This window comes from Eptatretus burgeri, chromosome 15 (assembly GCF_056783735.1).
Source record: "Eptatretus burgeri isolate ZD-2024b chromosome 15, Ebu_testis_v1, whole genome shotgun sequence".
Classification (NCBI taxonomy): domain Eukaryota; kingdom Metazoa; phylum Chordata; class Myxini; order Myxiniformes; family Myxinidae; genus Eptatretus; species Eptatretus burgeri.
In genome coordinates, this window is record NC_140975.1 from 4,421,591 (window position 1) to 4,448,425 (window position 26,835).

Consider the following 26,835-nt stretch of genomic DNA (forward strand, 5'->3'; position numbering starts at 1 on the left):
TATTTATTGGAAAATATCATTCACTGAATTATAAAGGTCAACAGGGAAATTTTCCTTTTCTTCATCATTAACGTTGATGTGTTCAAATCAATCCTTTTCTTTAAATATTTCATCAAAATCTTTGTAAATATTAATACGAGTTGTAATTTCTTCTTCACTAATACTTGTATCTCTGCTTTTCATATGTTTGCGTTGAGTTTCTTCATCAACATCAAAACCGAATGATAAAATCTGAACCCCATTACCACTCAGATGTTTAATAATTTGTCTCATTCCTTGTGGATTAGTTTCTAATATCCCAAGACCACCAGATTTTAGTTTCTTTGACTCACTCTTACAATGTGAATATTTTATTGTACCAAGAGAAACCTCCTCAAATATTTGGCCTTCATTCCTCAATCGCATATGTTCCTCCACTGAAATATAGTAATAATCTTCACCTTCTACTTCTCCAGGTCTTATTGATCTCGTTGTTGTTGATACAATACGAACTACATGGTGCTTTTTAAGCAAATTTACAATATTCTCATTTGTACAATAGAAGAACCTTGATTTATTAAAGTTTTTTTCCAGAAGCAGATTTACCCACAAGATTTATAATAATAGTTGTCATTTATAAATGTAATTGGTTATAAAATAAAATATATCCCTTAATATCTCATCTTGTTTCACAACAATATATTTATATTTTTCAGTCGTGTGCTTCATATAATCCCCAAATTCCTTTTTACTACATAATGTAGAACAATTATCTCTCCAAAAATTATTTATATCTATTGAATTTAACTTGAATAAAATAAAAGTATTAGCATTGTTTCTTATTGAGCGACGAGGAAGTTGAAGGTGTGATTGACTAAGATAAATACAATTACAAGAAGAATGTCTCCCTCTTGTGTTGAAGCTATCCCGTTACCGTTTGGTTTCTCTCATTAACGCAATCATCAAAGATAACGAGGTTCTTTTTTGATTTATCCAAACTTGGGGAGAAGGTATATCATCCGTATTATCATGAAGAATACAAGTTATCAGTTTTGATTTCTTTTTATATCTTTGTGTATCACAAAATAATTGTATTATATCTTCAATGTTGCAATCATTTAGTTTGTTTTGAAGTTTAAATAAACCGATTATATCTTCTTTTTGAAGACCAGCATTAAAACCTTGTGAGAATAGTTGATAATCAGGTTGAAAACTCGACTTTGTGAAAATTATTAAATTATCATAATCCAAAAAGTTGGGAGTAAGGAGCATCTTTAAAAGTAAGCAGGTTTTTCCACACCCGCTTGAACCAACTATGAGACATCTTAATGAATTTGGAAGATTTTTATGGTTGTTAAATTTTATCTTATTTTCCCAAATGGGTAAAAAATCATTCATTTATATATTTGGAAAACAGGTTATTTAATTTATTATTGGCTTTTTTAGAAACTCCATCTTTTATCCTAAGTTCGGGTTTAATTTCAAGATAATCCATTATTTTATTTGTACAATATCTTGTGTTGATATTTCCCTGAAAATGGAAATCGTGCATAATATATTACAACAATCCTTTGAACATTTCTCTCATATGTTTAGTTTCTTCCATTGTAAAGAAATGTATGTTATCACCCTCTTACTTTACATTAATTTCTCTAATCAATCTTGCAAAGTAATTCATTTTTGGTGTAAATCCAAAAGAATTATATTCCTTTTTATATTTTTTATTATCATTCATTAGAAGATAATCACAGAATATACTGTTGTAGAATTCCCACGCGCCGGCGTGCGAACGACCGTGTCTAACCAATAGCGGTCACTTCGCCCACCGAACGGACAATCCAGTCGTGACTTTCTGGAATAACGCCAGAAACCAGTCACGGGTGGGTTATTAATCCCACCACGGCCCAGTCCGTATTCTACCCGCGCCAAATAGGGTCAATCGCCAAATATCGATATACCTAAGTACCCGCGCGGGTAACCTACCGAGGGACCGTACCTCGGCGAAGGCCTGCTTGGACATGAACCGCTTTAGTGGTCCGTTCCGTTCTGGGATAACCGAGCGGGTATTATCGCCAGACCTCGCCGGACCCGATTCTATTTATCGGCTATTTAAAAACCAACTAATATTCCGAGTGCAAGATGGGGCAGTTCAATGAGGGAATGAACACAACGAACAGGTTTACATTCACACAAGGACATTTATTATAATAAAGCACGTATGCAATTAAACAAGGCAAAACACGTATGCAATTATACAAGCAACAAAAGCACGACAAAAGAACTACGACTGTCTATATGCAATGCAAACATTTACAGCACACAAAGCACAACAATTTCCTACTTATTAGATGGGCCCACGGACACACGTACGCACACACACACACACACCCAAGAAATGGTGGCAGAGGCCTTTAATAACGAGCTCCAGCTTGGAGGACAGGTGAGCTGAAACCCAGAACCTATCTCGAACCTCTCCGCCTCGTGTGGTCTTCAAGTTATTCGGACTCGGGCTCCAGCGAGAGTGAGCTGGATCCAATCACCGTGATCCTGCCCGAGCTCCCGCGAATCCTCCCGTGCTTCTCATTACGTGCTTGTGAGACGAGGCGCCGATCCTTCCCGTCGATGCGTCGCTTCCCCGAGGAACCACCTCCAAGAAGAGGTCGATGAGTCGCACCAAGCCGGGAACCAAAATGGAGAACAAAGAGCTCCACGAACCAAGAAGGAGAAGCCACCACTCGCAGTTCGAGCCAAGCGACTGGCTTAACTTCCTTCCAAGCAAAGCAGCTCAAAGCAAATAAAAAAGCTCTCCCGAGCCAAGCAGAAGCCTAAGCTCACGGAACCATCAAAGCAAAAATCCTCCAAAAAGCCTCCTCCCGAGCCAGGCCTCAGCCGAAGCTCACTGAGCCAGCCGAAGCAAAAAGCTTCCGAAGGCCTCAACCCTAATGCAAGCCAAGCAGGACCCGACGGTCTGCTGAACGACTCCCCTCAACTCCCTTCTCCAACTCTGCCCAAACACGAACAAAGAAAAGATCTCTTCCTTATCCTCTTCCACCCTCCCCCGCTTCCGGCGTGACTCATGACTCATGCCCTCATGCTCCATCCCCCGCTCAGCCACGGGTGGGAGGGAGTTGTTGACATCATGAGTCACGGGACGGCAGGGTTCTTCTTGCTCTTTGCAGAAGAGGGGGAGGGATGTCTTCATTGTTCGTTCCCTAACTATTAAATCGATCCGCAGCGCATCTAATCGATTTCTGAACATTTAAACAATGGAAGGTGAGCTATCTAGGGAATAAGCACTTATTGACATAGTTGACTAAAGGAACCTGTATGTTGTGTGCAATCGAATTCCAAATTTGTAACAATACATTGTTTTTGACTGTGTTTAATCCCACTCTATCACCTGCAGGACAATTCTCAAATTTGTCGTATGGTGAATCAGGGAATTCATGGGGCTCAAGATCTAGTATACTATTCATATTTATAATGTAAAACTTTACTTCAAATAAAATTCATCTTCAGTATCATCTTCGGTACTTTCACAATCATCTATTAAACTGCTTTGATAACTATCGTTTGAACACAAACTCTCAGTATCATAACTGTCGTTTGAACACAAACTCTCCGTATCATAACTGTCATCACTCTCATAATCTTCAAAATCTTCAGTTGAATAATGACTCATATTTAATTAGTCGAAAAAACATTACCATCTATATTGGTTTGCGGGCGACAGCAGTGACCACTATTTTTGTTGTGTCTGTCTGTCTGTCTCTCTGTTTGTGACTCTCTCCAGAGCATAGCTCCGTGACGTTGGATGTGATCTTGATGAAACTTGGACACAAGCAAGATATCATAGTCGAGTTGTTTCTTTTTGTATGAGGGGCATCCATCCCACACCCCTTGTGGGCGGAGCCATGCCCACTTGAACTTTTTTATTATTTTTATTTTTCTCAATTTTTTTTCTCGCAATTTCATTTCCTAGAAGCTGTGCGTAATGTCCATAAGTAAAACATGTAAAAAACCCGATTTCATTTGGTCAATTTTAACGGAAGAGATAGCTTTTATGGTAGCGATTCCTCAACAATGCCCACGAACCCTCGTCGCCTCCCAGCTTGTCGATATACTTTTTTTCATTAACAGATTCAACTACTACATTTTTTATATTAAAGGTAATTTTAAAATGATCCTTAACTACTATTGAACGAAATGTCATTTCACCTGATATATTAACATCCTTTACTTCATCAGGATTTACATCTTTAGGGTTGTTGAAAAAAATACAAATTTCTCCTTGCATATTGCAGATGGTCTTATCTTTTCTTTCAAAAGCTTCATCCATAAGGTTTTTGTTTTTTGATACTTTTTCTTGTTTCATTGCTTTTTCTAGTTTTGAATATATTGCCTGGAGAGGAGAAACTTTTGTTGGAGCTACTTTAATTGATGTTCTTCCAAATATACTAAAAGCCCTTCCACTGAAGGAAATTGAAGAACTCATATTATTCACCATAATTGTTTTATCCAATAGTTGTTATATTATATCTTTATTCAATTTTACATCCTCGACATATTTCTCAGTGTCTTTTACAAATGAAGAGATTGATTGAAACTTCTCTTTTGTGTCTTCATACATTGTATTTCTTAAGTGAAAAGAGTTTGAGGATAAAATGGTTTTAAGCACAGATTCACCTATAAATTAAACTAAATTTTCAACAAGAAAATTTTATTTTTAGCGAAGTTTTGTTATATAAATATGGTGAATACAACGTACTGCGATGTTTGTAATCATGAATATAAATGTTATAAGAAACACCTTCAAACCAACAAACACACATGCAATCTTTTCAGACAAATATCTCCACTTGACCAAGAAACAAAACATTGTGATAGATGTGATAATGACATTCTTTAAAAAAAATTATAATAAACACAAGAACAATGAAGAAAGGGAAGGTGCCACTAAATTCTCCATTGAAAACACTGATGGGGCATTTAAAGGACATATAAAAATAAGATTGTTTTGCTTTCAAAACCCTGGACCATCTTCAATCATTGAAGCTGTTGATATGGTGAAATAAAGTATTGAAATGATAATTAAAAACACATGAAGTGAAATGAAAACTTTTAAGTTATATATGGGAGTAAAATTGAATATGGTAAGAGAAGGTGGTGAAACTACTCCCTATATGAGGACAAACCCTCACTTTATCTCATCATTTCAAGATTTTGTAAGATGTGATGTTTACGATGACCTCCAGAGATAAGAACAAGATGTTGATAACACTGTAGTAGGTAGTGGATTTGCTCTTACAAAAATAATCTTTTTAGATATACACATCTTAAAATGAGATCCTCTAAAAGATTCTTCTTATATTGATTCACCAAAAGAGAAAAAACTTAAGAAAGCGATTGTTAATATTCAAAACAAAGATAATAAATGTTTTCTATGGTCTGTTCTTGCTCACTTACATCCTCCACAATGGAATCCTAAAAGGGTTGAACATTATAAGAAATACGAGAATACATTAAATGTTAAAGATTTAAAGTTTCCAATGTCATTGAGAGATATTCCTAAATTTGAGAAAATGAATAATCTATCTGTTAATGTATATGGATTAACGGTTACAAACAAAGTTCAGATATTAAAATTTTCAAACAACTATACAAATGATGAAACACACATTGACCTTCTCTACTTTACTTCAAAGGAAAAATCACATTATGCTTTCATCAAAAATTTATCAAGATTAACCAAATCACAACGAAACAAGAGAAAATGTAAAACATATCCTTGTAAGAGATGTCTCAAATCCTTTTATACAAAAGAACGAATAAATCAACATTCAAAATATTGTAGTAATCATAAATCAACTGTAATAAATTTAGCACAAGCAGGTTCAAACATATCATTCAAAGATTTTAACAAATCTATAAAACATCCGTTTGTGATATATGCTGATTTTGAATGTATCCTTGAAAAGATAGATACTGTTTCTCCAAATCCAAATAAATCATATGCAAATAAATATCAAAAACATACTCCTTGTGGTTTCTGTTATTATATCAAATCATCTGTTGGTGATGAATACAACAAGTTAGAACTTCATAGAGGAGAAGATGCCTCAGAGGAGTTTGTAAGACGATTGGAAAAAGACTGTATAGGACGAAGAGAAATAATGGTTAAAACCTATAAACCAATGTCATTAACAAAGGGAGAGAAAAAGGAATTTAGAAAGAACAGTATCTGTCATATTTGTGAAGAGAAAATTGAGGGAGAGGTCAAGGTGAGGGATCACTGTCATCTTACTGGTAAATATAGAGGTCCAGCTCATTCCCATTGTAATCTTAATTACAAGCCTCCAAACTTTATTCCTGTCTTTCTTCACAACAATGCTCACTATGACACACATCTATTTATAAATGAACTTTCAAAGACATCTGGAGATATTTCTGCCATTCCTAACACAGATCAAAAATACATCTCATTCACAAAAACAATTCATACAGCCCCCATAACCCATATCAGATTTCTTGATGCAAACAAGTTTATGGCAAGTCCATTATCTAACTTAGCATCAAATATTAAAAACTTACCGAATCTTAAATCACATTTCTCAAATCAAGAAGAGATTGATCTCTTATCACAAAAGGGAATACATCCGTATGACTATATGGATTCATTTGAGAAGTTTAAGGAAACACAACTTCCTTCAAGGGAAAGTTTCTATGGCAAGTTGAATAAAACTCATATTTCTGACAGAGATTATACACAAGCTAAAAAGGTTTGGGAATAGTTTAATATAAAGAATCTTGGAGAATATCATGATTTGTATCTTCAAACTGATGTATTGTTATTGGCTGATGTGTTTGAAACTTTTAGAACAGTCTGTCATAATAAAAATTATTATGGATTAGACCCCGTTCACTTTTACACAGCCCCGGGTTTGGCTTGGAGTGATATGTTAAAAATGACAAAACAAAATTTGGAATTAATCAGTGCTACAGATATGCTTTTAATGATAGAGAAGGCTAAAAGAGGAGGAATATCTCAAGTATGTTCCAAGAGATATGCTAAACCAAATAACAAATATCTTCCTGATTATAATATGAATGAGGATAACTCTTACCTGATGTATTATGATGCTAACAATTTGTATGTGTGGGCTATGTCTCAATATTTACCTTGTGGAAAACTTAAATGGGTTAAAGAAAAACATTATGAAAAAGTTTTGCAAGACATTGTTGTCTCCTCTCAAAAAGAATTGGATGAAGCTGAAGTTGGAAATTATTTTGAGGTTGATTTAAAATATCCAGAAGAACTTCATAACAAACATAAAGACTTACCTTATGCCCCTGATAAAGAAAGTCCTTTAAAAGAATGGTTAAGTGATTTCCAACAGTCATTTAATATAAAAGGTAAATCTCCAGAAAAACTACTTACTACATTAAATGGTAAAGAAAGTTATGTTTTGCATCAAAGGAACTTGAGACAATATTTATCTGCTGGGTTGAGAGTGAGGAAAATGCATCGGATTTTGAAATTTAAACAAAGTCATTGGTTAAAGAAGTATATTGATTTTAATACAAAAAGGAGAACAGAAGCAAAAACAGATTTTGAGAAGGACTTTTATAAATTAATGAATAATGCTGTATTTGGAAAGACTATGGAAAATGTTAGGAATCGACAAAACATAAGACTTGCTACATCTTGGAAACAGGCTTCAAAGTTAATTAATAGACCAAGTTTTGAACGAGCGGAGGTGTTTTCAGAGAACTTTTGTGCTATTCATTTGAAAAAAGAGTATTGAAATGGATAAACCTATTTATAAAGGAACATCAATTCTTGACTTGTCAAAGTCGTTAATGCATGACTATAACTATAATAATTTAAAATCAAAGTATAAGGATCATGTGTCATTGTTATATATGGATACAGATAGTTTTATATTAGAAATTAAGACAAGTGATGTATATGAGGATATGATTGATAATGTTGATAGATATGATACAAGTAATTATAAGTCAGGTGATGTGTTGTTTTCATCAAAGAATAAAAAGGTTATTGGTAAGTTTAAAGATGAATTGGGTGGGAAGGTCATGAGTGAATTTATAGGATTGAGATCAAAGTCTTATGCTTTTACGTATATTGATAATAATAACATTGAACGGTGTGATAAGAAGCTAATGGGAATAAAGAAAAATATAATGAAGGAAACAATAAACTTTAAACATTATTACAACTGTTTAACCTTAAAGAAGGAAGAGTACAGAAAAATGAATACAATAAGAAGTTATAAACATCAATAGTATACAGAAGAGATAAATAAGAAAGCATTAGGAGCTTTTGATGATAAAAGATATATTTTATAGAATGGAATCAATAGTATCCCTTATGGTTATAAGTGTAAGTGTTAAGATATTGGGTTGGGAATTTTAACAGGCTACCGCCATCTTTTTACTGATTTATAAATGATAGAATCAAGCAATAACCAAACCAAAGAGTGGAGATGTAATCAGCCTTGGTATTTAAATGGGAAACATAAAGAATGTGAGAAATATCAAATAAGTCTTCGTGAATCAATAACCGGGGTAAAAGTAGATAAAACAAATAAGCGGATAAATTTAATTATAAATAAGTTGGAGGATGTAAATAAAAAAATTAATATCCTTGAATGGACTGAAAACTTTGATGGTTATCAATTGAACAATGGAAAAACAATTTATTACAATCTCAAAATGATGTGTGGCTCAAGAGGTGATCAAATAAGAGCATTGAGAGAAGTTTATCATTTCATTTCTGCTCAACAAAGACATTTAAACCAAAAACTATATTCCAAAGTAATATTTGTGAATATACTCGATGGTGATGAATGTAATAGGAAAATTAAGTTATTCCCTGAAGTAGAACATGGACAAATATTCATTGGTTCGCTCTTTGAGTGGAATGAAAATATGAAAGGAAAGAAGTGCTTTAATCAGTAAGTCTCAGTTTAACATTTGCTTGTATGGGAGGGGGAGGAAATCAGTCTCCTATTTTGGGCTTTTGGGGCTTGAGTCAGTCTCAATTTTACATTTGCTTGTATGGGAGGGGGAGGAAATCAGTGTCCTATTTTGGGCTTTTGGGCTTTGAGTCAGAGAGTTTTCCCCCTTTTCCCAATTCATTTGAATGGCTGCCTCAGAAGCCCCATTTATCCTCGACTAACACCATTCCTAGAGTTTAGACATTTTGCTTGAACGTTATTCCGAAGCCAAAAACATCACTATGCTGGTATGGGGAAGAATGATGAGAGGGAAGAACAACCTGAAAGTAAAGATTAGCAGAGAATGACACACTCGGCGAAGAACCCGGATTTGTAGGATAACTGTTCGGGCCCAATTTCAGGGTATTGTGAATACCTCTCTCATCTATAACCGCTTTCATTGACCATGTCTCGTTTGACATGCAGTGAAATCCTTGTATCTCAGTTTGTGAAATTTTTCTTTGTGTAGATTTATCCCAAGTGAGGATAGATTTCTCCATGGACTAAATTGCTTCGTCCACAGCTCAGAGAAAATGAGGATAATGATGGCAGTTTCATTCATTTATTTTTTGAAACATCTGATTTCAAAACGAAATTACCTTTCACTATGGTTTCATTATAAAGATGAATTTTAGGAGAATGTGTGTGAAACCTAAAAATGCTGCATCGAGTGTGCTGCACAGAGTAATGACTCAAAATACATTTTCTACTTTGATGATGCCCCATCGGTTACAAGTGCTTGGATTATTTTAACAGCAGATCTCAGAACAGATTGCAACTAGAACGGCACTCAGTAGAGTGAGTACCTCCGCCAAGCTGAACAGTCTACGTTTTGTATCCCACCGATAGTCCGGATCTGGATTCGGACCATAGCCAAAATCGAATCGGCTTGTTCTTGTCAACATAACCTCCTTTGACCTTCGGTGTCGGAGGTGACAAGCAAGAGCGGATCTGGTCTCAGGTGACGTTTCACCCACTTCCCAGCACGACTTTCCTCGAGCCAATCGACTCCGAGCCTCGGCACGTGTCCGCTTTTATTCCCAAGGCAACAATTCATTTCCAGTCGTGTGTCGGTGTGAAAGGTCATTTCAGGAGCGTTTTTCATTTTGCAGAACCTTAAGCAATAAACGTCAATCACATCTTTGATGGTCTACTCTGCCCTTTTTACTCTTAACTCGTGATCTGGTATTGTATGTATGGGGGCGAGTGGTGAGTGATTGTGTGTGCTAGTTCTTGTTTTTGCATTTCTGTGGCACGAACATGATCTGGGTTGGTATCCAGAAAGCTCACTGGGAAGCAGGTGAAACCGCCTGAGACCGGATATGCTCTTGCTTATTTATTATTATATTAGCAGAGTAGATAGAGTTATTTTTTGGTTGGATGTGCCTTTTTTATTTTCAGATATATTTTCCCAACTGCCTCAATGTCAAACCATATATATATATATATATATATATATATATATATATATATATATATATATATATATATATATATATATATATATATATATATATATATGTATATATATATATATATATATATATATATATATATATATATATATATATATCTGTATACATATATGTGTGTGTGTGTATATATATATATATATATATATATATATATATATATATATATATATATATATATATATATATATATATATATATATATATATGTATATGTACACACATACATGCATTGTTCAGAGATTCCACATGTACTACATATATCATTGTTATAGCCAAGCGACCAGTCTGGAGATGACCGAATCATGTGGCTGTGAACAGGCCACAGCCACTGGCCAGGTTTACGCCCCAAACCAGGGTTCCAGGCCTTTAGTCCCGATACCTTTTCAAAGGACACGAAGCCGACCGAGGATTACCTGCTCACACAGTGCGCCAGTCAGATGGTTATGATGCACTGTAAGTTACTTTACTAAGCGCGAGTTGCTTTTACCCTATCATGCACCTTAAGGGCGCCGATCATGTTAATTGAACCACGAGTACAGTAAGAATGCAGGCCAGGCAGGAGTAACAGTTCAGGGGTTTTATTAAAATAAAAACCACTGCAAATCGTAAATAAAGAATACACAACAAATAACAAACAATATTCTGCCAAATTACCCACAACACGAACCCAAGTGATGCAGATTTCTTAATCGTTCTTATCTTGGAGCCCGTTCACTCACTCAACAAGAAAACAGTACAGGAAATACAGTACAAACAAGAAAAAGAGCAAAAAGAGATTGCAGACCCTCACCAGGACATATTTTGTGTGGTGTTTGTGTCGTTTTATGTGATGTATTACATAATAAATGAGACATAATTAGAACTGTCACTTTGTTACTGCTGGCAGTGATGACTGTTTCAGCCATTTCAAAGGAGGTTTTTTTAAGCTTTAACCCCCCCCCCCAAAAAAACACAATATGGCTGCCAAATCACGTGACCGATGACGTCATCAAAAATATTTTTGTGGACCATTTTATCCCAAGATGACCCTCAAAAATTTTCATACTGATCGGATGTAGCGTTCTTCATCTGCAATTATGACGTCATTACGAAGGCACGTATGACGTCATTACAAAAATCACAATTATTCCCAATGTGTAGTAATTGCTATGTGTCAAGTTTCAATTTTTTCTTTGGTACGGTTTCAGAGATACAGCGGTTCAAAGTTTTTCCATTTTTATAACATGGCTGCCACACCACGTGACCTATGACATCATAATTATCATGAAAGCATTATACATGCGTAGTCGCACCAATGGTGAAAATTTCGTCTCAATCCGACAAGTGCTTGTGGAGAAAAACACAAAAGTTCTGCGTAGACAGACAAACAAACAAACACACAAATGAAAATTCACTCGTAGAGTGACAACTTGGCAAAACAGCACAAAGTAGAACAGCACTCGGTAGAGCGCACACCTCTGCCAGGTCGAACAGTTCACGTTTTGTATCCCACTGATGGGCTGGATCCTAATCAAATTCCAATCCGCTTGTTCTTGTCACCTATTCAACTCATCCATCTTGTTTTGTTTTAAGTCGTCCACAACTTTTTGAGATATAGTGATATATTTAGTTTTTGGCCCTATCATCAATTTTAGAAATCAGGCCTGTGTTGATCTTTTGACGTTAAAATTAATTGGTGGTTGAATTCAGTAACTTGACATGAAAATGCTCTTCAAATTTCAAGTCAATCGGATGAAAATTGAGGATTTTAGAAAATTTGTCCCAAATTGGCCTTTTGGCCTATGTTGACCTTTTAGCCTCTGTTTACCTCAAAATTAATAGGTGGTTGAATTAATCGACCTGATATGCAAATGATCTTCAAATTTCAATTCATTCAGATGAAAATTGACAATTTTAGAAACAATTAAAAAAATTGCCCTATTTTGGGTTGACTTTATGGCCTATGCTGACCTTTTGACCTATGCTAACCTCAAAAGTAAAAGGTAGTTCAATTCATTGACCTGATATGCAAATGCGTTTCAAATTTCAAGTCAATCGGATGAAATTTGACGATTTTAGAAAATTTGGCTCAAATTGACCTTTTGGCCTATGTAGACCTTTTTGATCGACCGAATTAAAAAAAAAAAACTTCAATGCGGGACTGTCGCCGGGTCGGGGGACTGTCGCTAGGTCAGGGACTGTCGCAGGGTCGGTGACATTCATCTCTGAAAATTTCAGAACGATCGGTTAAGTGGTTTGGGCTGGAGGTGAGCGGACAGACAAACATACAAACAAACGGAGGCGATCAACATACTTGTCCAAAAAAACCCATATTTTCTTTGCCAAGTAACAAATATTTGTGGACCCAAATGCAATACGCTGTCCTTCAGGGAGGGTAACAATGATGCTGAGAGGTCAATTTCAAACCACGGAGTCGAGCTGTGCAGGAGTCCTGGAAGCAGAATTATCCGGAGTTCGATGGTGCAGCCCACTGTAAAGAAACACGCCTCAAGCTCCATGATTGTGGCTTCCTTAAAGGCCTCGTTACTTTGACGAAATAATTGTTCACAGCTTTGGCACACTCAATGACTCTTCCTGCCGATCTCAGGCGCTCCTCCAGCGTCGTTGTCCTCTCTCGCTTTTACTTCTCCCTCTGCGTCAGCTGCCCCCCCCCCCAACTGTGCCTCTCTGTGTCAAATTCCTCACCAACTGTGCCTCTCTGTGTCAGCTGCACCCCCAACTGTGCCTTTGCATCAGCTTCCCCGCCAACTGTTCCTCTCTGCGTCAGCTGCACCCCCAACTGTGCCTCTCTGTGTCAGCTTCCCCTCCCCCAAACTGTGCCTCTCTGTGTCAGCTGCACCCCCAACTGTGCCTTTGCATCAGCTTCCCCGCCAACTGTGCCTCTCTGTGTCAGCTTCCCCTCCCCCAAACTGTGCCTCTCTGTCAGCTGCCCCGCCAACTGTGCCTTTGCATCAGCTTCTCCCCCAACTGTGCCTCTCTGTGTCACCTGCCCCCCCCCAACTGTGCCTCTCTGCATCAGCTGCCCCACCAAGAGATCTCCAAATTTCCTCCTCGTTAACGTAACCACGTGCACAATCAACTGATCAGCCCCTCACTGGACTGCGGGAGCTCTCTTAGTGACGCTAACTGCAGATTTCCTAATTGCAGATTCGCCCCGTCCCTCAGTCCCTGCGGTGAGGATAATGAAGAGCTATTTCAATGCAGATTCGCCACACCCAGGGGCAAATCCAGGAATTGGGTAGGGGGGGGGGGTTTCCAAATAACAGAAAATCCAAGTCATATGAACGTTATGAAAACTTTATTGCAGCTTTCAAATAAATGCACATTCACATATTCTTTGATATGCATGCATTGTGCAAAAAGATATAAAAGTTAATTAACTTAATATTTAAATGCATAACTAAAAATAAAATAGTTTGAATTCAATAAACTTCAAGTTTCAATCTTAAATATCATGACTAGTGAGACCTACCTGAGTGATGGTAGTGCCTATATGACATACTAGAAGGAGTTCTGGGTGACCAGGGAACCCCTGGGTTTGCCACTGTAATGGTAAATATTTTTTTGTTGGGAGCAGGGGCTGGGGGGGGGGGGTTCCGGACAACCAGGAAACCCCCTGGATTTTCCACTGACACCTGCACATTCTCATGGCTTGAGCGGCAAAGCTCTCGTGTGCGCATTATAAAGACATGTAAACAGAGGATAAGAACATTAAAAACATACATGCAGAGGTTTACATGGCGGAGGACAAAACATTAGTGTTGGGAAATCAAACATCTCACTGTACATGCACGAAATGCACCTCCATTGCACAAATCGTATGTCATGGTTCTTTAAACAAATGCTCTCAAATAACTATCGTCCAACGAAACAGTTTTATTAACCTTTAACTCTCATTCCCACAACAATATGCATGGTAGTTTCTCCTGCATATTCTTGTCATACATGAGATGTCATACATATTCATGTCATACATGAGATGTCATACATATGAGATGTCATACATGGGCTGGCTGTATGTATACAATTTTGTGTTGGCATATGCATTGTAACTATTGGAATTTGCACTTTATTGGCATATGCGCTGTCGATATGGTCGTACGCAGTCTTTATGGTCATATGCACTATATATATATATATATATATATATATATATATATATATATATATATATATATATATATATATATATATATATATATATATATATATATATATATATAGTCATATGCATTCTATCTGGTCATATACACGATATATATATATATATATATATATATATATATATATATATATATATATATATATATATATATATATATATATATATATATATATGTATATAGTCATGTGCAGTCTTTGTGGTTTTCCAGTCTTTATGGTCATATGCACTATACATTTAGTCGTATGAATTGTGCATATAGTCATATATGCACTGTTTATATGGTCATGTGCACTGTATCTATGGTCGTGTGCACTATGTATATGGTCATGGTCAATGTATGTATCAGCATATGTGATGTGTATGCTGAAAAATCCAAAGAAGACTGTCGTGTCGTATTTTTCCCTGTGAGTTGTTTTGTGTCTCTGCCTATGTTTCAGTGAAGCCCACTAGGAGACTCAGTCTTGTGTTTGACAAAGGTATGATGCGCTCTCAACCCCGACCCTCCCAAATCCCAGCAAGCTGCATCATTACCATCTTTCATTGGTTCTGCATTGTCGCCTCGATTCTGTTGCCACCTCATGATGGTGCATCATGTCCACTCTCATCCCATTGGCCACCTTTGTAATCGAACCGGAGATGGGGCACGATGGACAGGAGAGCTTATGACTTACGACATGATTTTGTTCAAATATTTATTTCCTTTTACCTCCTGTAGGATATTTGTGATCGGAACCGACAGAAATGTTTCACCCTCTGGACCAGCACATCCCTCACTCCTCCATCACTCTCAGGCGAATAACTACCTGCTTTGACATATCTCCCCCAATTAATGGGACAAGATGAAAATTGGGAATTTTTAATGAGAAAACCCACTCGTAACGTCGCATTTGTGTTGTTATTTCTACTTTTGCCATGATTATTGCTTTTTTTGTAATTCACCAAATTTTGCTTTCTTCGTTTCATCCCTCACTAGGGGTAAAACATGCATCACGTGACACACCAACCTGGGAACAAAGCGCTTTCCAAAGGGATGACAATCCCGAGACTCTGCCAAATCCAAAGCCCAACTCATGTTTGTTTTGTAAAGCGAACAGCAGGAGGTGCGGCGCGATGATGATTTCTCGGCTAATTGTAAGATTTTGTAATTATAAAAAGCTTGCTAATTAGCTTTGCTTTTGCTCGATAGGGAAATTAAACTTTAATGTGCACGCTCGTTGCTGCATGCTTTTGAAGGTTTCCCATTTTCAACTTGTTTGTAATCTTTCCTGTTGGGGCAAGATTTCCAACACTGCTTCATCATTCTGGCCCTAATATGGATGACATCGCGCTGCTGGGAAAACGTAACCGCCAAACGGGCAGGGACAACCACATGGAGGGTTGAAACTGGCAGCACGCTGTTGCGACCAACACTAGACATTGCTTCCAGCAATGTGACTTCAGCCTGAGCCTGCTTGAAGCCGGTTTTAAAATGTACACCGGAAGCTGTTGTTGGGATTTTAAAAATGGCCGCCAGTGCAGTGCGCTTGTCCTCGTGATGCCTCAAGCATGGGCCGCGGTCACGTTATTCAAAGCAATGGCATCAAATTTGATAACCGTGTGTTGTTTCTTGGTCTGTCGCACACACACACACCAGCATGACCCTCAATCCCTCGGCACTTTTTAAAAAATGTGCGCCGGAAGCTGTTGTTGGGATTTCAAAATGGCCGCCAGCTCGGTGGACTTGTCCTCATGATGCCTCGAGCATGGGCCGCGGTCACGTTATTCAAAGCAATGGCATCAAATTTGATAACCGTGTGTTGTTTCTTGGTCTGTCGCACACACACACAGACCAGCATGACCCTCAATCCCTCGGCACTTTTTTAAAATGTGCGCCGGAAGCTGTTGTTGGGATTTTAAAAATGGCCGCCAGCTCGGTGGACTTGTCCTCATGATGCCTCGAGCATGGGCCGCGGTCACGTTATTCAAAGCAATGGTATCAAATTTGATAACCATGTGTTGTTTCTTGGTCTGTCGCACACACACACCGGCATGACCCTCAATCCCCGGCATTTTTTTTTTTTTACCAGAACCGAGTTCTGTTCTCTTCGACAGGTCGTGCCCCTTTCATTATGGACAGGTCATGCCCGTTAGATCGGACAGGTCATGTCAGGTCTTTCATAGCCTTGTGTCAAAAGACATGATGAGGATATGTAAGGATGCCAGTTCTTTCAGATGGGTCGCGTCCGTTTGGCCGCTGGACGATTCGACATGATGCAGGAACAGATGTCTCTCTTTAACGTTTTCTTCGATCATTTGTCTACTAAAGCCTTTCCATTTCACGAAGAGATGAAATTAAAATCACTTTGGGAGTGCAGTATATGCATGGTGGTCCACATGTCCTGTTACCACAGTTAATTTTGTCATTTTCTTTTCCAATTTAAATTTATTCCATTGTTATACATTTTAATGACCTGTACTTATTACTGCTTTTAATTACAACACAATCTTACCTCGTGAACATAACAATTGCTACGGAGAATGTCATTTGCTCACTTGGGTTCGGGGCTGCGAACAAGAGGTACGGACAATGCCATGTTGGTAGCAGTCGTTGCATGGGTAGACTGCTCGTCACAATGGCAGGCCTGAGCCAGCCTTCGGTTGGTCACCATTTTCCTCTTTCGCTGTCTCTCATTCAGCACACGAGCATTGCAGTTTGGTAACAGTTCGAAGAAATTGCTCCCTTGTTATCCCAAAAATGCAACAGCTCAATACAAGTGATAGTTTACAAATAAATGACGAGTACAATGGATGTAATTCAGTGTTTAGAGGTTTGTCACGTGGTGCTGCCTGGTTTGCAGTGTGTGTGCACGCGCGTGCGTGCGTGCGTGCGTGCGCGTGCTCATGTGCATCCAATTTGATCATCTTGGGAGAGCACGGTTTTATATATTTTTTGTTGAAAGGCAATTTTGTTTTGCAGTTTAATGATTCTTAGCCACCATTGCAAGGGGAGAAGATGAGACGTGATAACTGCGGGGATGGTTTGAAAACCATGAGCGATCGATGATGAAAGCGGCATGCACCATCTAGCGGAGTCCACTCGGCCGTCGAGTGTTCTGAACCTGACCAGATCGTACAGTACAACTCCGTGCTGTGTCAAAATGGCCGAAGTGAAGGTGGATTTGTCACAAAGGCCAGACGTGTCGATGTGTGAAACTCGTGCTGGTTATGGAATTTGCACCTGATGTTTCAAGTTATCTGGACAATTGGCAGGTGTGCTCGACTTTCCAAAAATGATGGGTAATACCTCGGCCGAGCAAAATGCTCGTTTGCTTGGTCACCTATTTACAGGTAGACGTGTAATGAAACGTAACCCAGACAAGCAAAACCCATCAATAAATCCGTGAACTTGGATCAGACTGATGCGTTAACACCAGGTGATTGCCAAGTTCCATCTTCAAGGCAACATTCCATCATACCGGCAATGCTGGAGAGAAATACAATTCTTAAACCCTTTTGAACAACCAGTAAATGTATTTGGACAACGACGTCAACTTGAACTCGGTGGCATTGACAATGATTCCTCAAGGAAATAATTTTTGCTTGGTGGAGAGGGCGTACAGTGTTAACCCTGACTTGAGGCCTACAGTAGGCTTCACTAGTCCGAGTTTGGTGCATCGCCGTTTTCCGTTTGTATTGACAGAGCTGCATTTGAACCGTAAAATTGCATTTCAGCTGCTGATCTGCATTGGCATATACGATAGTTATTGCTTGGCAGCCACTTAGCCACAATTGGACTGCACGTTGAAGAAAGATTCGATGACTTGCATTGCTCTCCCTGAGCGACCATTTGCTTTTAAACATTTGCGAGGCCCGTGAAGCTTAATATTCCGAACACTTGCCCCCGGTAGGGAGTGCAAACGACAAGGTGCGCATTTCCATCTCACGACGTGTTGATGATAAACACTTCCTCGATGTTTGTGTGAAAGCGCTCCCACAAAGCTCAATCACCCCAAACATCAAAAAAAATTGTGTGCTTCACGAGCCCTTATGTTGTCCAGTCTTCGATGTCATGATGTTTTAACCTTTAGTTTGACCTTGCTGAGACATAAACCTCCTTTGTCCCTCAGCTTAAGCTCGGCCACCTTCTACGTTCTCCTTTCATCTCCAACAAACGATGTACGGCACGTCGAGGAGTTCCAATGCATGATAGCATGCAGGAGTTCCACGAGCTGAGCTCCGCGTATTCCCATGGGCTGGATGAGTGCAGGTCTTTCTGTCCATGTAACATGTTTATTTATCTTAACTGTCGGAGTCTTTATCCATAGTATGTTGACTGTCGGGTCTCCATGCCTCTGATGACACCTGCTCTGCGTCTCCTGCCAGAACCAGAAGTTACATTTGGTGTCGAAGACCCATTTTGGATATATTTAGCTATTTCAAGCTCAAGTAGACGTTATTCCAGGTAAGCAGATCCTCATGAAATTGAGACATTATGTGCTCATCAGGAAGATGTACTTCACTGTATGAATGCTTCCACGTTGAAAGTTTTCCTCCACTGTCACGACTTCAATCGGGTTACCTATGATTGGTGATGGCCGTTTGTTGCTCCTCAGAACCAATTCCACCACTCGAGGGTGTTCAGAATTTTCCTTTTATTTGATCCAGGAAGCCTGAGGCAGTCTACACCTTTCAACTGTCGATTGAATCCCATCAGGCAGCCCGCATGATGGAGACGTGCTGCAATTAGTCGGGCCTGAACTGGAGATGTAACATTATTGGATTGATTTTGAGCACCTCCTTTGGGTGATGTCACAGACAATTCAGACACTGAGTCCACATCGATGTCATCTAAGTGATGATTCTGTTTATCTAAACATGTTGCCATGGTGACATTTAACAACTGTGCATCAAATTAGGTGTTTGTTTGTTCGAAGAGCATGGACTTGAGTGAAGAATGTTGTATTTGAATACATCAAGTTGCTTTTGGAGTTGGGTAGGGTTGCGGTTGGAGATGAGGGGTTCAAAGGTTAAAGAATAATTAATTATTGTGACTGATAGCACATTAACAAAGTAATGACATAACCCATTATGTTTGCATTGTTTTGCTTACGGTACATCTTCATTTACCAAAAGCGACCATTGTCTGTTGTTCCATAAGCATTGGTGACCTCACTCAGAGACCGCTGTGTGCTGTTGTGGGTGTAAGTCAGCCCACGTTCCAATCCCTTGGAAACTTCAAAGGGTTATGGCATCTCCATATGGCAGCTCGTGCATCTTGCATGCGCCATTTTTATTTTGATGCTTTGGAGGAAAGCAATTGGCTTCCTTACCCGTCCCACCATGCTGAAATAATCTCTAACCTCAGACCAACTCAACGGAATGTGCTCGAGCCAGCCAGCGCCGTCCAGGTCTACAACCAAACGCATGTCGAACACGGAGACCGTGAGGCTGCGTGGTCGCGCCTCTGTCCGCCCTCCCTTCCGTAAGGCGATGTCTGCTGCCTGCATGGACGTGTCCACCTCCACGACGTCCAATGGAGAAGGTCAGTGACCGGTGACATTTGCTCGTTCACAGATTATCGTCTCGTGTTGTGCACAATGGCAGAACGATGCTGTTTATAGAATGGTACATGAGTGCAGGTTTTGTAAACTTTTTGTTGAGAATTTTGTTGGTCATTGTGACAACCTCTCACATGGTCCAAAAACACCCATTAACCTCTGGATTTGTGAAGTATTTGTGGTCATTAAGATTGTGCCCATAAATGACTCACTGAGTGTGAGGAATGCCAGTGAAGAAGAACTCTGTGTACACAGGAACAAGCTCGGGACACGGGGCACGAAGAGCAATGTTACAGCAACTACACAGCTTCAGTATCTTCTCGCACGACGACCATGCTCCGGGACCCACCTGGAACGGCCGGGGTCAGTCTCCCATTCCTTACTCCCACACTCAATAACCCCTAGGGTCAGTCTCTCATTCCTTACTCCCACACTCAATAACCCCTAGGGTCAGTCTCTCATTCCTTACTCCCACACTCAATAACCCCTAGGGTCAGTCTCTCATTCCTTACTCCCCCACTCAGTAACCCACGGGGTCAGTCTCTCATTCCTTACTCCCCCACTCAGTAACCCCTAGGGTCAGTCTCTCATTCCTGACTCCCCCACTCAATAACCCAGGGTCAGTCTCTCATTCCTTACTCCCACACTCAGTAACCCCTAGGGTCAGTCTCTCATTCCTTATTCCCCACTTGGTAACCCCCGGGGTCAGTCTCTCATTCCTTACTCCCCCACTCAGTAACCCCTAGGGTCAGTCTCTCATTCCTTACTCCCACACTCAATAACCCAGGGTCAGTCTCTCATTCCTTACTCCCCCACTCAATAACCCAGGGTCAGTCTCTCATTCCTTACTCCCCCACTCAATAACCCAGGGTCAGTCTCTCATTCCTTACTCCCCCACTCGGTAACCCCCGGGGTCAGTCTCTCATTCCTTACTCCCCCACTCAATAACCCAGGGTCAGTCTCTCATCCCTTACTCCCCCACTCAATAACCCAGGGTCAGTCTCTCATTCCTTACTCCCCCACTCAATAACCCAGGGTCAGTCTCTCATTCCTTACTCCCCCACTCAATAACCCCGGGGTCAGTCTCTCATTCCTTACTCCCCCACTCAATAACCCAGGGTCAGTCTCTCATCCCTTACTCCCCCACTCGGTTGCCATCACCTCCACATCCACAGTCTTCCTCACACTTTATTGGCTCATTGCTCTCACAGATACTCGTTCAAACATCAATCTCTTAAACAACACAGTTATACCCATTCGGCTCGATTGATTGTGCTCTTTATTTCTTGTGGTTCTCATTCTGCTTCGTCTTCTGTCCAACCAATTCAACATGGACAAGAGTGAATCCTGCGGGCTCCAAGTTTATCATTGTGCAGGGGTTTTCCATTAATAATTTTCGTAAACAAATAAACAGGCTATACGTCTGTACATGATGCTCATCCTGAAGATCATTAGAGTCAAACAAATTTTGCATTGGGGTCTTACCGCATGGTGGTGTATTAACGGTGCTCTTGGTGTAAGGACCCTGAACTGGCATCTCGTGGGGTTCAAATTCAAGGTCATTCAACTCAACATTTGAATTGTAGGATCTAACACAAAGCAGACAAAGACGGGTTTGCATTTTGGGATTTATTTATTCATATGAAGCCAGTGGCTGCTGGCTACATCATTTTCTGGGGGCACACAGCTGTGCTGTTGCAATGTCTCCTGTTACCAGCACGCCTGTACTCGTTTCACGGACCTCAAAGGATGACTGCCTTAGTAAACCCACCTGGTGTTAATTCAATGGTAAACCCACCTGGTGTTAATTCAATGGTAAAAAACAGGGGCTTGAACTCAAGACTCCAAGATCTTAAGCCAACCATCCCAACCATCCCAACCATAAAGCCAACAACAAGCTTGCATTTTGGGATGGATGATTAATTATTATTATTGTTGTTGTTATGATTATTTTGAAGAAATCCAATATAACCAACAAAACCTTTTGTTTATATCCATTTTAATTTTGCAAATCCATAAACATGCAACTGTTTGTGTGGGATGTTTCATCAAAACAAACAAATCGATTATAATTGATGCAAAATAAACTCTTCATTAAACTTTTGACCATTACGATTTAACGAATGTGTAATCTGTCAGGTCAGGTCAGGTCAGATTAGATCTGTGGCTTGCTACAGGTATCATGTAAACCTGTACTAACCTGTTCCATGGTCGGGTTGGCGGCGACTAAACCGTCTCCCCCACCAGGTTTTCTGGTGAGAAGGGTGTTTGATATGGACACCCAACAGGATTAAAAACAAAACCTGTCAAAGGGTGGAGGAACTCCTTGTAAACCAACAGCCATCCATATCTGGTGCCCAACTGTGTCTGTGGACTTTCTCCTGGAAGTTGGGTTACCTTTTTGAGGAGGTTGGTGGTCGGATTTGCACTCCGGCCACCTTAAAACTCTTCATTCCGCAAAACCCACAAATGCAAAGCCTTCGCGACACCCATTCCTAGAAGATGGGAGGAAAATCACGGGATAAACTTCCTGGGTCAGATTGTTGTGGTATGTGGCAGAGTGGTGCTGATGTGTTCTCCACCAGACAGCGGTCTCCTTTGGTTAACCTGAGGCGGTCCCTTTGGGTGGGGTGGGTGCCTGGAATGTCCTGTCCCTAAGAGAGGATGAGCACCTGTTTCTGTTATCATCCGAGCTCATGCGTTTGGACATCGGTATTGCATCACTCTCTGAGGCTCGGAGACCGGATAGTGACAAGATCATGGTGGGTGGTTACACCTACTATTGGTGTGGTCGCTCTGATGGTTACCATGCCCAAGGAGTTGCTGTAGCTGTGTCTAATAAGCCGATTCCAATGATAATTGAGGTAACACCGATCAACGAGCGTATTATGAGACTAATGATTCGTCACTCCTTAGGTGTCATTTCCCTGGTCTCTGTATATGCTCCGACAGGTGAGTGATCTCACTGTGAAGGACACATTCTATGCCACGTTCGAGTCTGTGGTTGATCAGTACTCCAGGCGAGTTCCAGACAGTTTGAGACCCCATGGGGTCTGGAACTGTGAACCAGAATAGCACTAAGTTCCTTGACTTTGCAAGAAGTCATGGACTTCGGTGGCTGGTTCATGGTTTCAGCGCCCACAAGGTCATCGCTGGACTTGGTATTTCAATTCTGGCGGTGTGACAAAGGAGATTGGCCATGTGCTTGTTGATAGTCGCTGGAGGATGATCCGGAACTGCAGGGTCTTCCAGAGTGCTCAGTTCCTCAATACCAACCATAGGCTTGTGGGAGCAACTCTGAAGTTGCAACTGAAATCTGGGAGAATGGTACCATCCCAGCTTAGGCTGGATGTTGGCAAGCTCAATGCTGAGAGGGTAGGTGAGGAGTTTGCAAACAAGGTGAGTGGGGATTTGAAGGGTCTGGGTGCTTTGTGGATCCTGAAGAGCTGTGGAGGTCTTCATGGGGTGCCTCCAAAACTGATCGATCTGATGGCTGAACTCTACTCTGGTATTGAGAGTGCTGTGAGATGTGGTGGTACCATCTCTGACTTATTTCCAGTTGTTACTGGAGTTCGTCAGGGGTGTGTTCTGGCCCCCACACTTTTCAGCACTTGTATGGATTGGATTCTGTGGAGAATGTCAGAGAGATCAAGCTGCGGTGCATCGTTTGGGAATGTCAAGATATCTGACCTTGATTTCACAGATGATGCAGCCATCTTTGGGGAAACTCTGGTTATCCTTTTGGGAGCCCTGGAGGTGTTGAATCAAGAATCGGAGCCGCTGGGATTACGGGTTTCCTGGGTCAAAAACTAAGATCCAGGCTTTCAGTGACATCTTGGATGTTGCTATCTTGTCTGTACCTGTTTGTGGTGAGGGTGTTGAGGTTGCGGAGAGATTCACTTACCTTGACAGTGATATTCATGTCTTCGCTGGCTGTGAGCCAGAGGTCACTAGACCTCTGGGTCGGACCTGGGGAGTTGTGGATTCACTGGATCATGGGGTGTGACACTGCCGGTATTTGCACGGGAGGATGAAAGTCTGAGTCTTCAGGTCCTTGCTGCTTCCAATCTTATTCTATGGATGTGAGACTTGGATACTGACAAGGGATCTGAGACAGAGACTGGATTCCTTTGGTACCAGGTCTCTTTGGAGAATCCTTCGCTATCACTGGTCGGACTTTGTGTCTAACGAGCGGTTGCTGAGAGAGACTCAAATGAGATTTGTTACCTGCATAGTCTGTGAATGTTAGCTGCAGCTGGATGGACATGTAGCTCATTTTCCGACGCTGATCCTGCTCACCTGATTCTCTCAGCGAGGGAGTCTCGTGAGTGTAGGAGGCCAATGTGCCGACCACATGCTTCCTGGTTGCAGGAGGTTGATCAACATCTCAATGAGATGGGGATGGGCCAGGCATGTTCCTGGGGGACGCCCAGATGATGGCCCCTGGAGTTCCAGCGGAAAGTGGATGCAGCGACGAGCTGTTCTGTCCCATGCTCCCATACCTGACCTGACATGAATGTGTAATTGATACAGTCATTGTTCATTCCCTAATTCCCATTTATCACCTCACCCGTTTGTGCCCATTGTCCACCTGGTCCTTTCTGCAACATTATCGGTACATTGTTCTGTTTTCCTTTGTCCTAAAGCTCTTCCATGAGCCTTGGACTCTGTATAAAAACTGCAGCTGCACTACCTGAATGACTTTTAGGAAATATTTTCGTTTATCTTCACCTGATCACATGTGACCTTCCTTCTCATGTTTATGCACCCACGGTCACAAGACCTCTGGTCCCTTTTTCTAACCCATCAACGACCACCTATTTGTTACTTTTGCAAACATTGCATACTTTTTAATATCATCCAACCCCCACCCCCAGCCCAACCATGTGCATAATGAACAAACTATCCTTAATACCTTGTTCCTTTGCTCCACCTTCACTGTTATATATTGTCACAGAGTCACGTGACTCACCAATGAGTCAATCAAGAAGCTCGAGTGTATGCAGCATCGATAAAGAGAGCCATGAGGCTGTGACCGCAGTGGCCTTCAGTGAGGGTCCAGGGGCTCCATCAATGTGGGTCGGAACTAGTTCCGGTTGCGTAGTCACACTGGCCTTGTCATCCGCCGCAGACTCCAAAACTGCTCCATTGGCTTCTGGCAGTGAGTTCTTTTTTCCATACGTCATTTTTCATTGAGTCTTTTATAACAGATTTTTGTGAATGATTGTGATTTTATTCTTCAATGAGTAAATATACATAGTTGGGCGTCACATTGGGATTATGCTGCGGGTTTATAAACAGGATGCTTGTCTGAAAGGAGTAGCTCACACGTCAAGGTGAGTGGAATTTATGAATGGGTCACCACTGTTTATCTTAACTTGCAATATGCGACTTTGGAAACGACGTAATCCACCCCAGAATGCTCAGTGCACATGCGCAGAAACCCCAGGAAACATTGTTGTTCGGGACATCATCAAGTATATCATGTGTTGGAGATAAGGATTGTTACTTGTAACGGATCACAAAGCTTCTGAAATAAGCTGAAAATACTTGGAAGGTATCTAAGAGAAAGGGCTGTGCCTCTGCACAACAAAAGACGTGGAGAACTTTCTCAGCTCACCGAACGGGCACCTGCTCATACTGCACACTCCCGACCGTGTGGCCCGGTGCAAGACCCGAGTGAACGGACGCGTGTTGCACAAATCCCCGACGGATCGCTGCCGGTGAATGGACTATATATATCTGGATTATGGTATTCTGAACACTGATGGGAAGAACATATCTGGGACTTGTAAATGTACAGGGTAAGTTTTTTAAATCATGATATTTACTATTGATCATGTTGGGGGTGCGGGGGTCAGGGTGGGAGCTGCAAGTGCTGTTATATGAAGTTTCCGAGCCACAAGATAATTTCTTCTCGATTTGTGCATCTATTGCTAAAAGCAGAAAGTGTGTGTGTGTGTGTGTGTGTGTGTGTGTGTGTGTGTGTGTGTGTGTGTGTGTGTGTGTGTGTGTGTGTGTGTGTGTGTGTGTGTGTGTGTGTCTGTGCGTTTGTTTGTTTGTGTGCGTGTGTGTGTGTGTGTGTGTGTGTGTGCGCGCGTGCGCGCGCTCGTGTTCACTTTAAATCTTCACTGTGGCCGCTAAATGTATTAACAGGAAATGATAGGAACTCAACACCTCTCACTCTCATCCACTGACATTTCTCGTACTTCCTACATTTCCGTGAGTCCAATTTGCATTCAGGAACAGAACAGTTGTTTCACCATCTTTCAATTGACACTCTTTCATCGAAATGCTGAAAATTATGTTTGAAAGACGATTTTAATGAAACACATTTCGTGCTGGCGACGGCAGGTTAAAAGTGCCTGGCGAGCCGATCCGATTCCACGTCGACAGACGCACGGAGCACCCGCGAAGTCCTCGTTTAGCATTGTGACGTCATTTCGAAAGTCATTCTGATGTCATTTCGAAAGATGTCATTGTGATGTCATTTCATTAACTCTTAATACCCGAGAGTTTTATTGGTGGACAAATAAAACTAATATTGAGCTGATTCTGGTCACAGTTTAATTTCATTGGCCTTGTTTTTCTGCTATTGTTTAAAAGTTTTGTTAATTTTCTTTCAAATGAGTGTTTGTTCTCTGTGGAAACATGAAGAGTGG

At 40.6% G+C, this 26,835-nt stretch overlaps 1 protein-coding gene across 5 annotated transcripts in view; it reads left to right on the plus strand.

Moving 5' to 3' along the window:
- LOC147011351 (syntaxin-binding protein 5-like) overlaps positions 1-26,835 on the plus strand; it is a 197,496-nt gene that overhangs the window by 156,130 nt on the left and 14,531 nt on the right. For 4 of the 5 annotated variants that reach the window (XM_085858353.1, XM_085858352.1, XM_085858355.1 and 1 more), the window contains 4 exons: positions 15,074-15,112; positions 19,981-20,157; positions 20,429-20,536; positions 25,131-25,334. In XM_085858353.1, coding sequence (XP_085714479.1) covers positions 15,074-15,112; positions 19,981-20,157; positions 20,429-20,536; positions 25,131-25,334 — 528 coding nt within the window. The remainder of the gene's footprint in view (positions 1-15,073; positions 15,113-19,980; positions 20,158-20,428; positions 20,537-25,130; positions 25,335-26,835) is intronic. The other variant, XM_085858354.1, reaches the window with a different exon arrangement.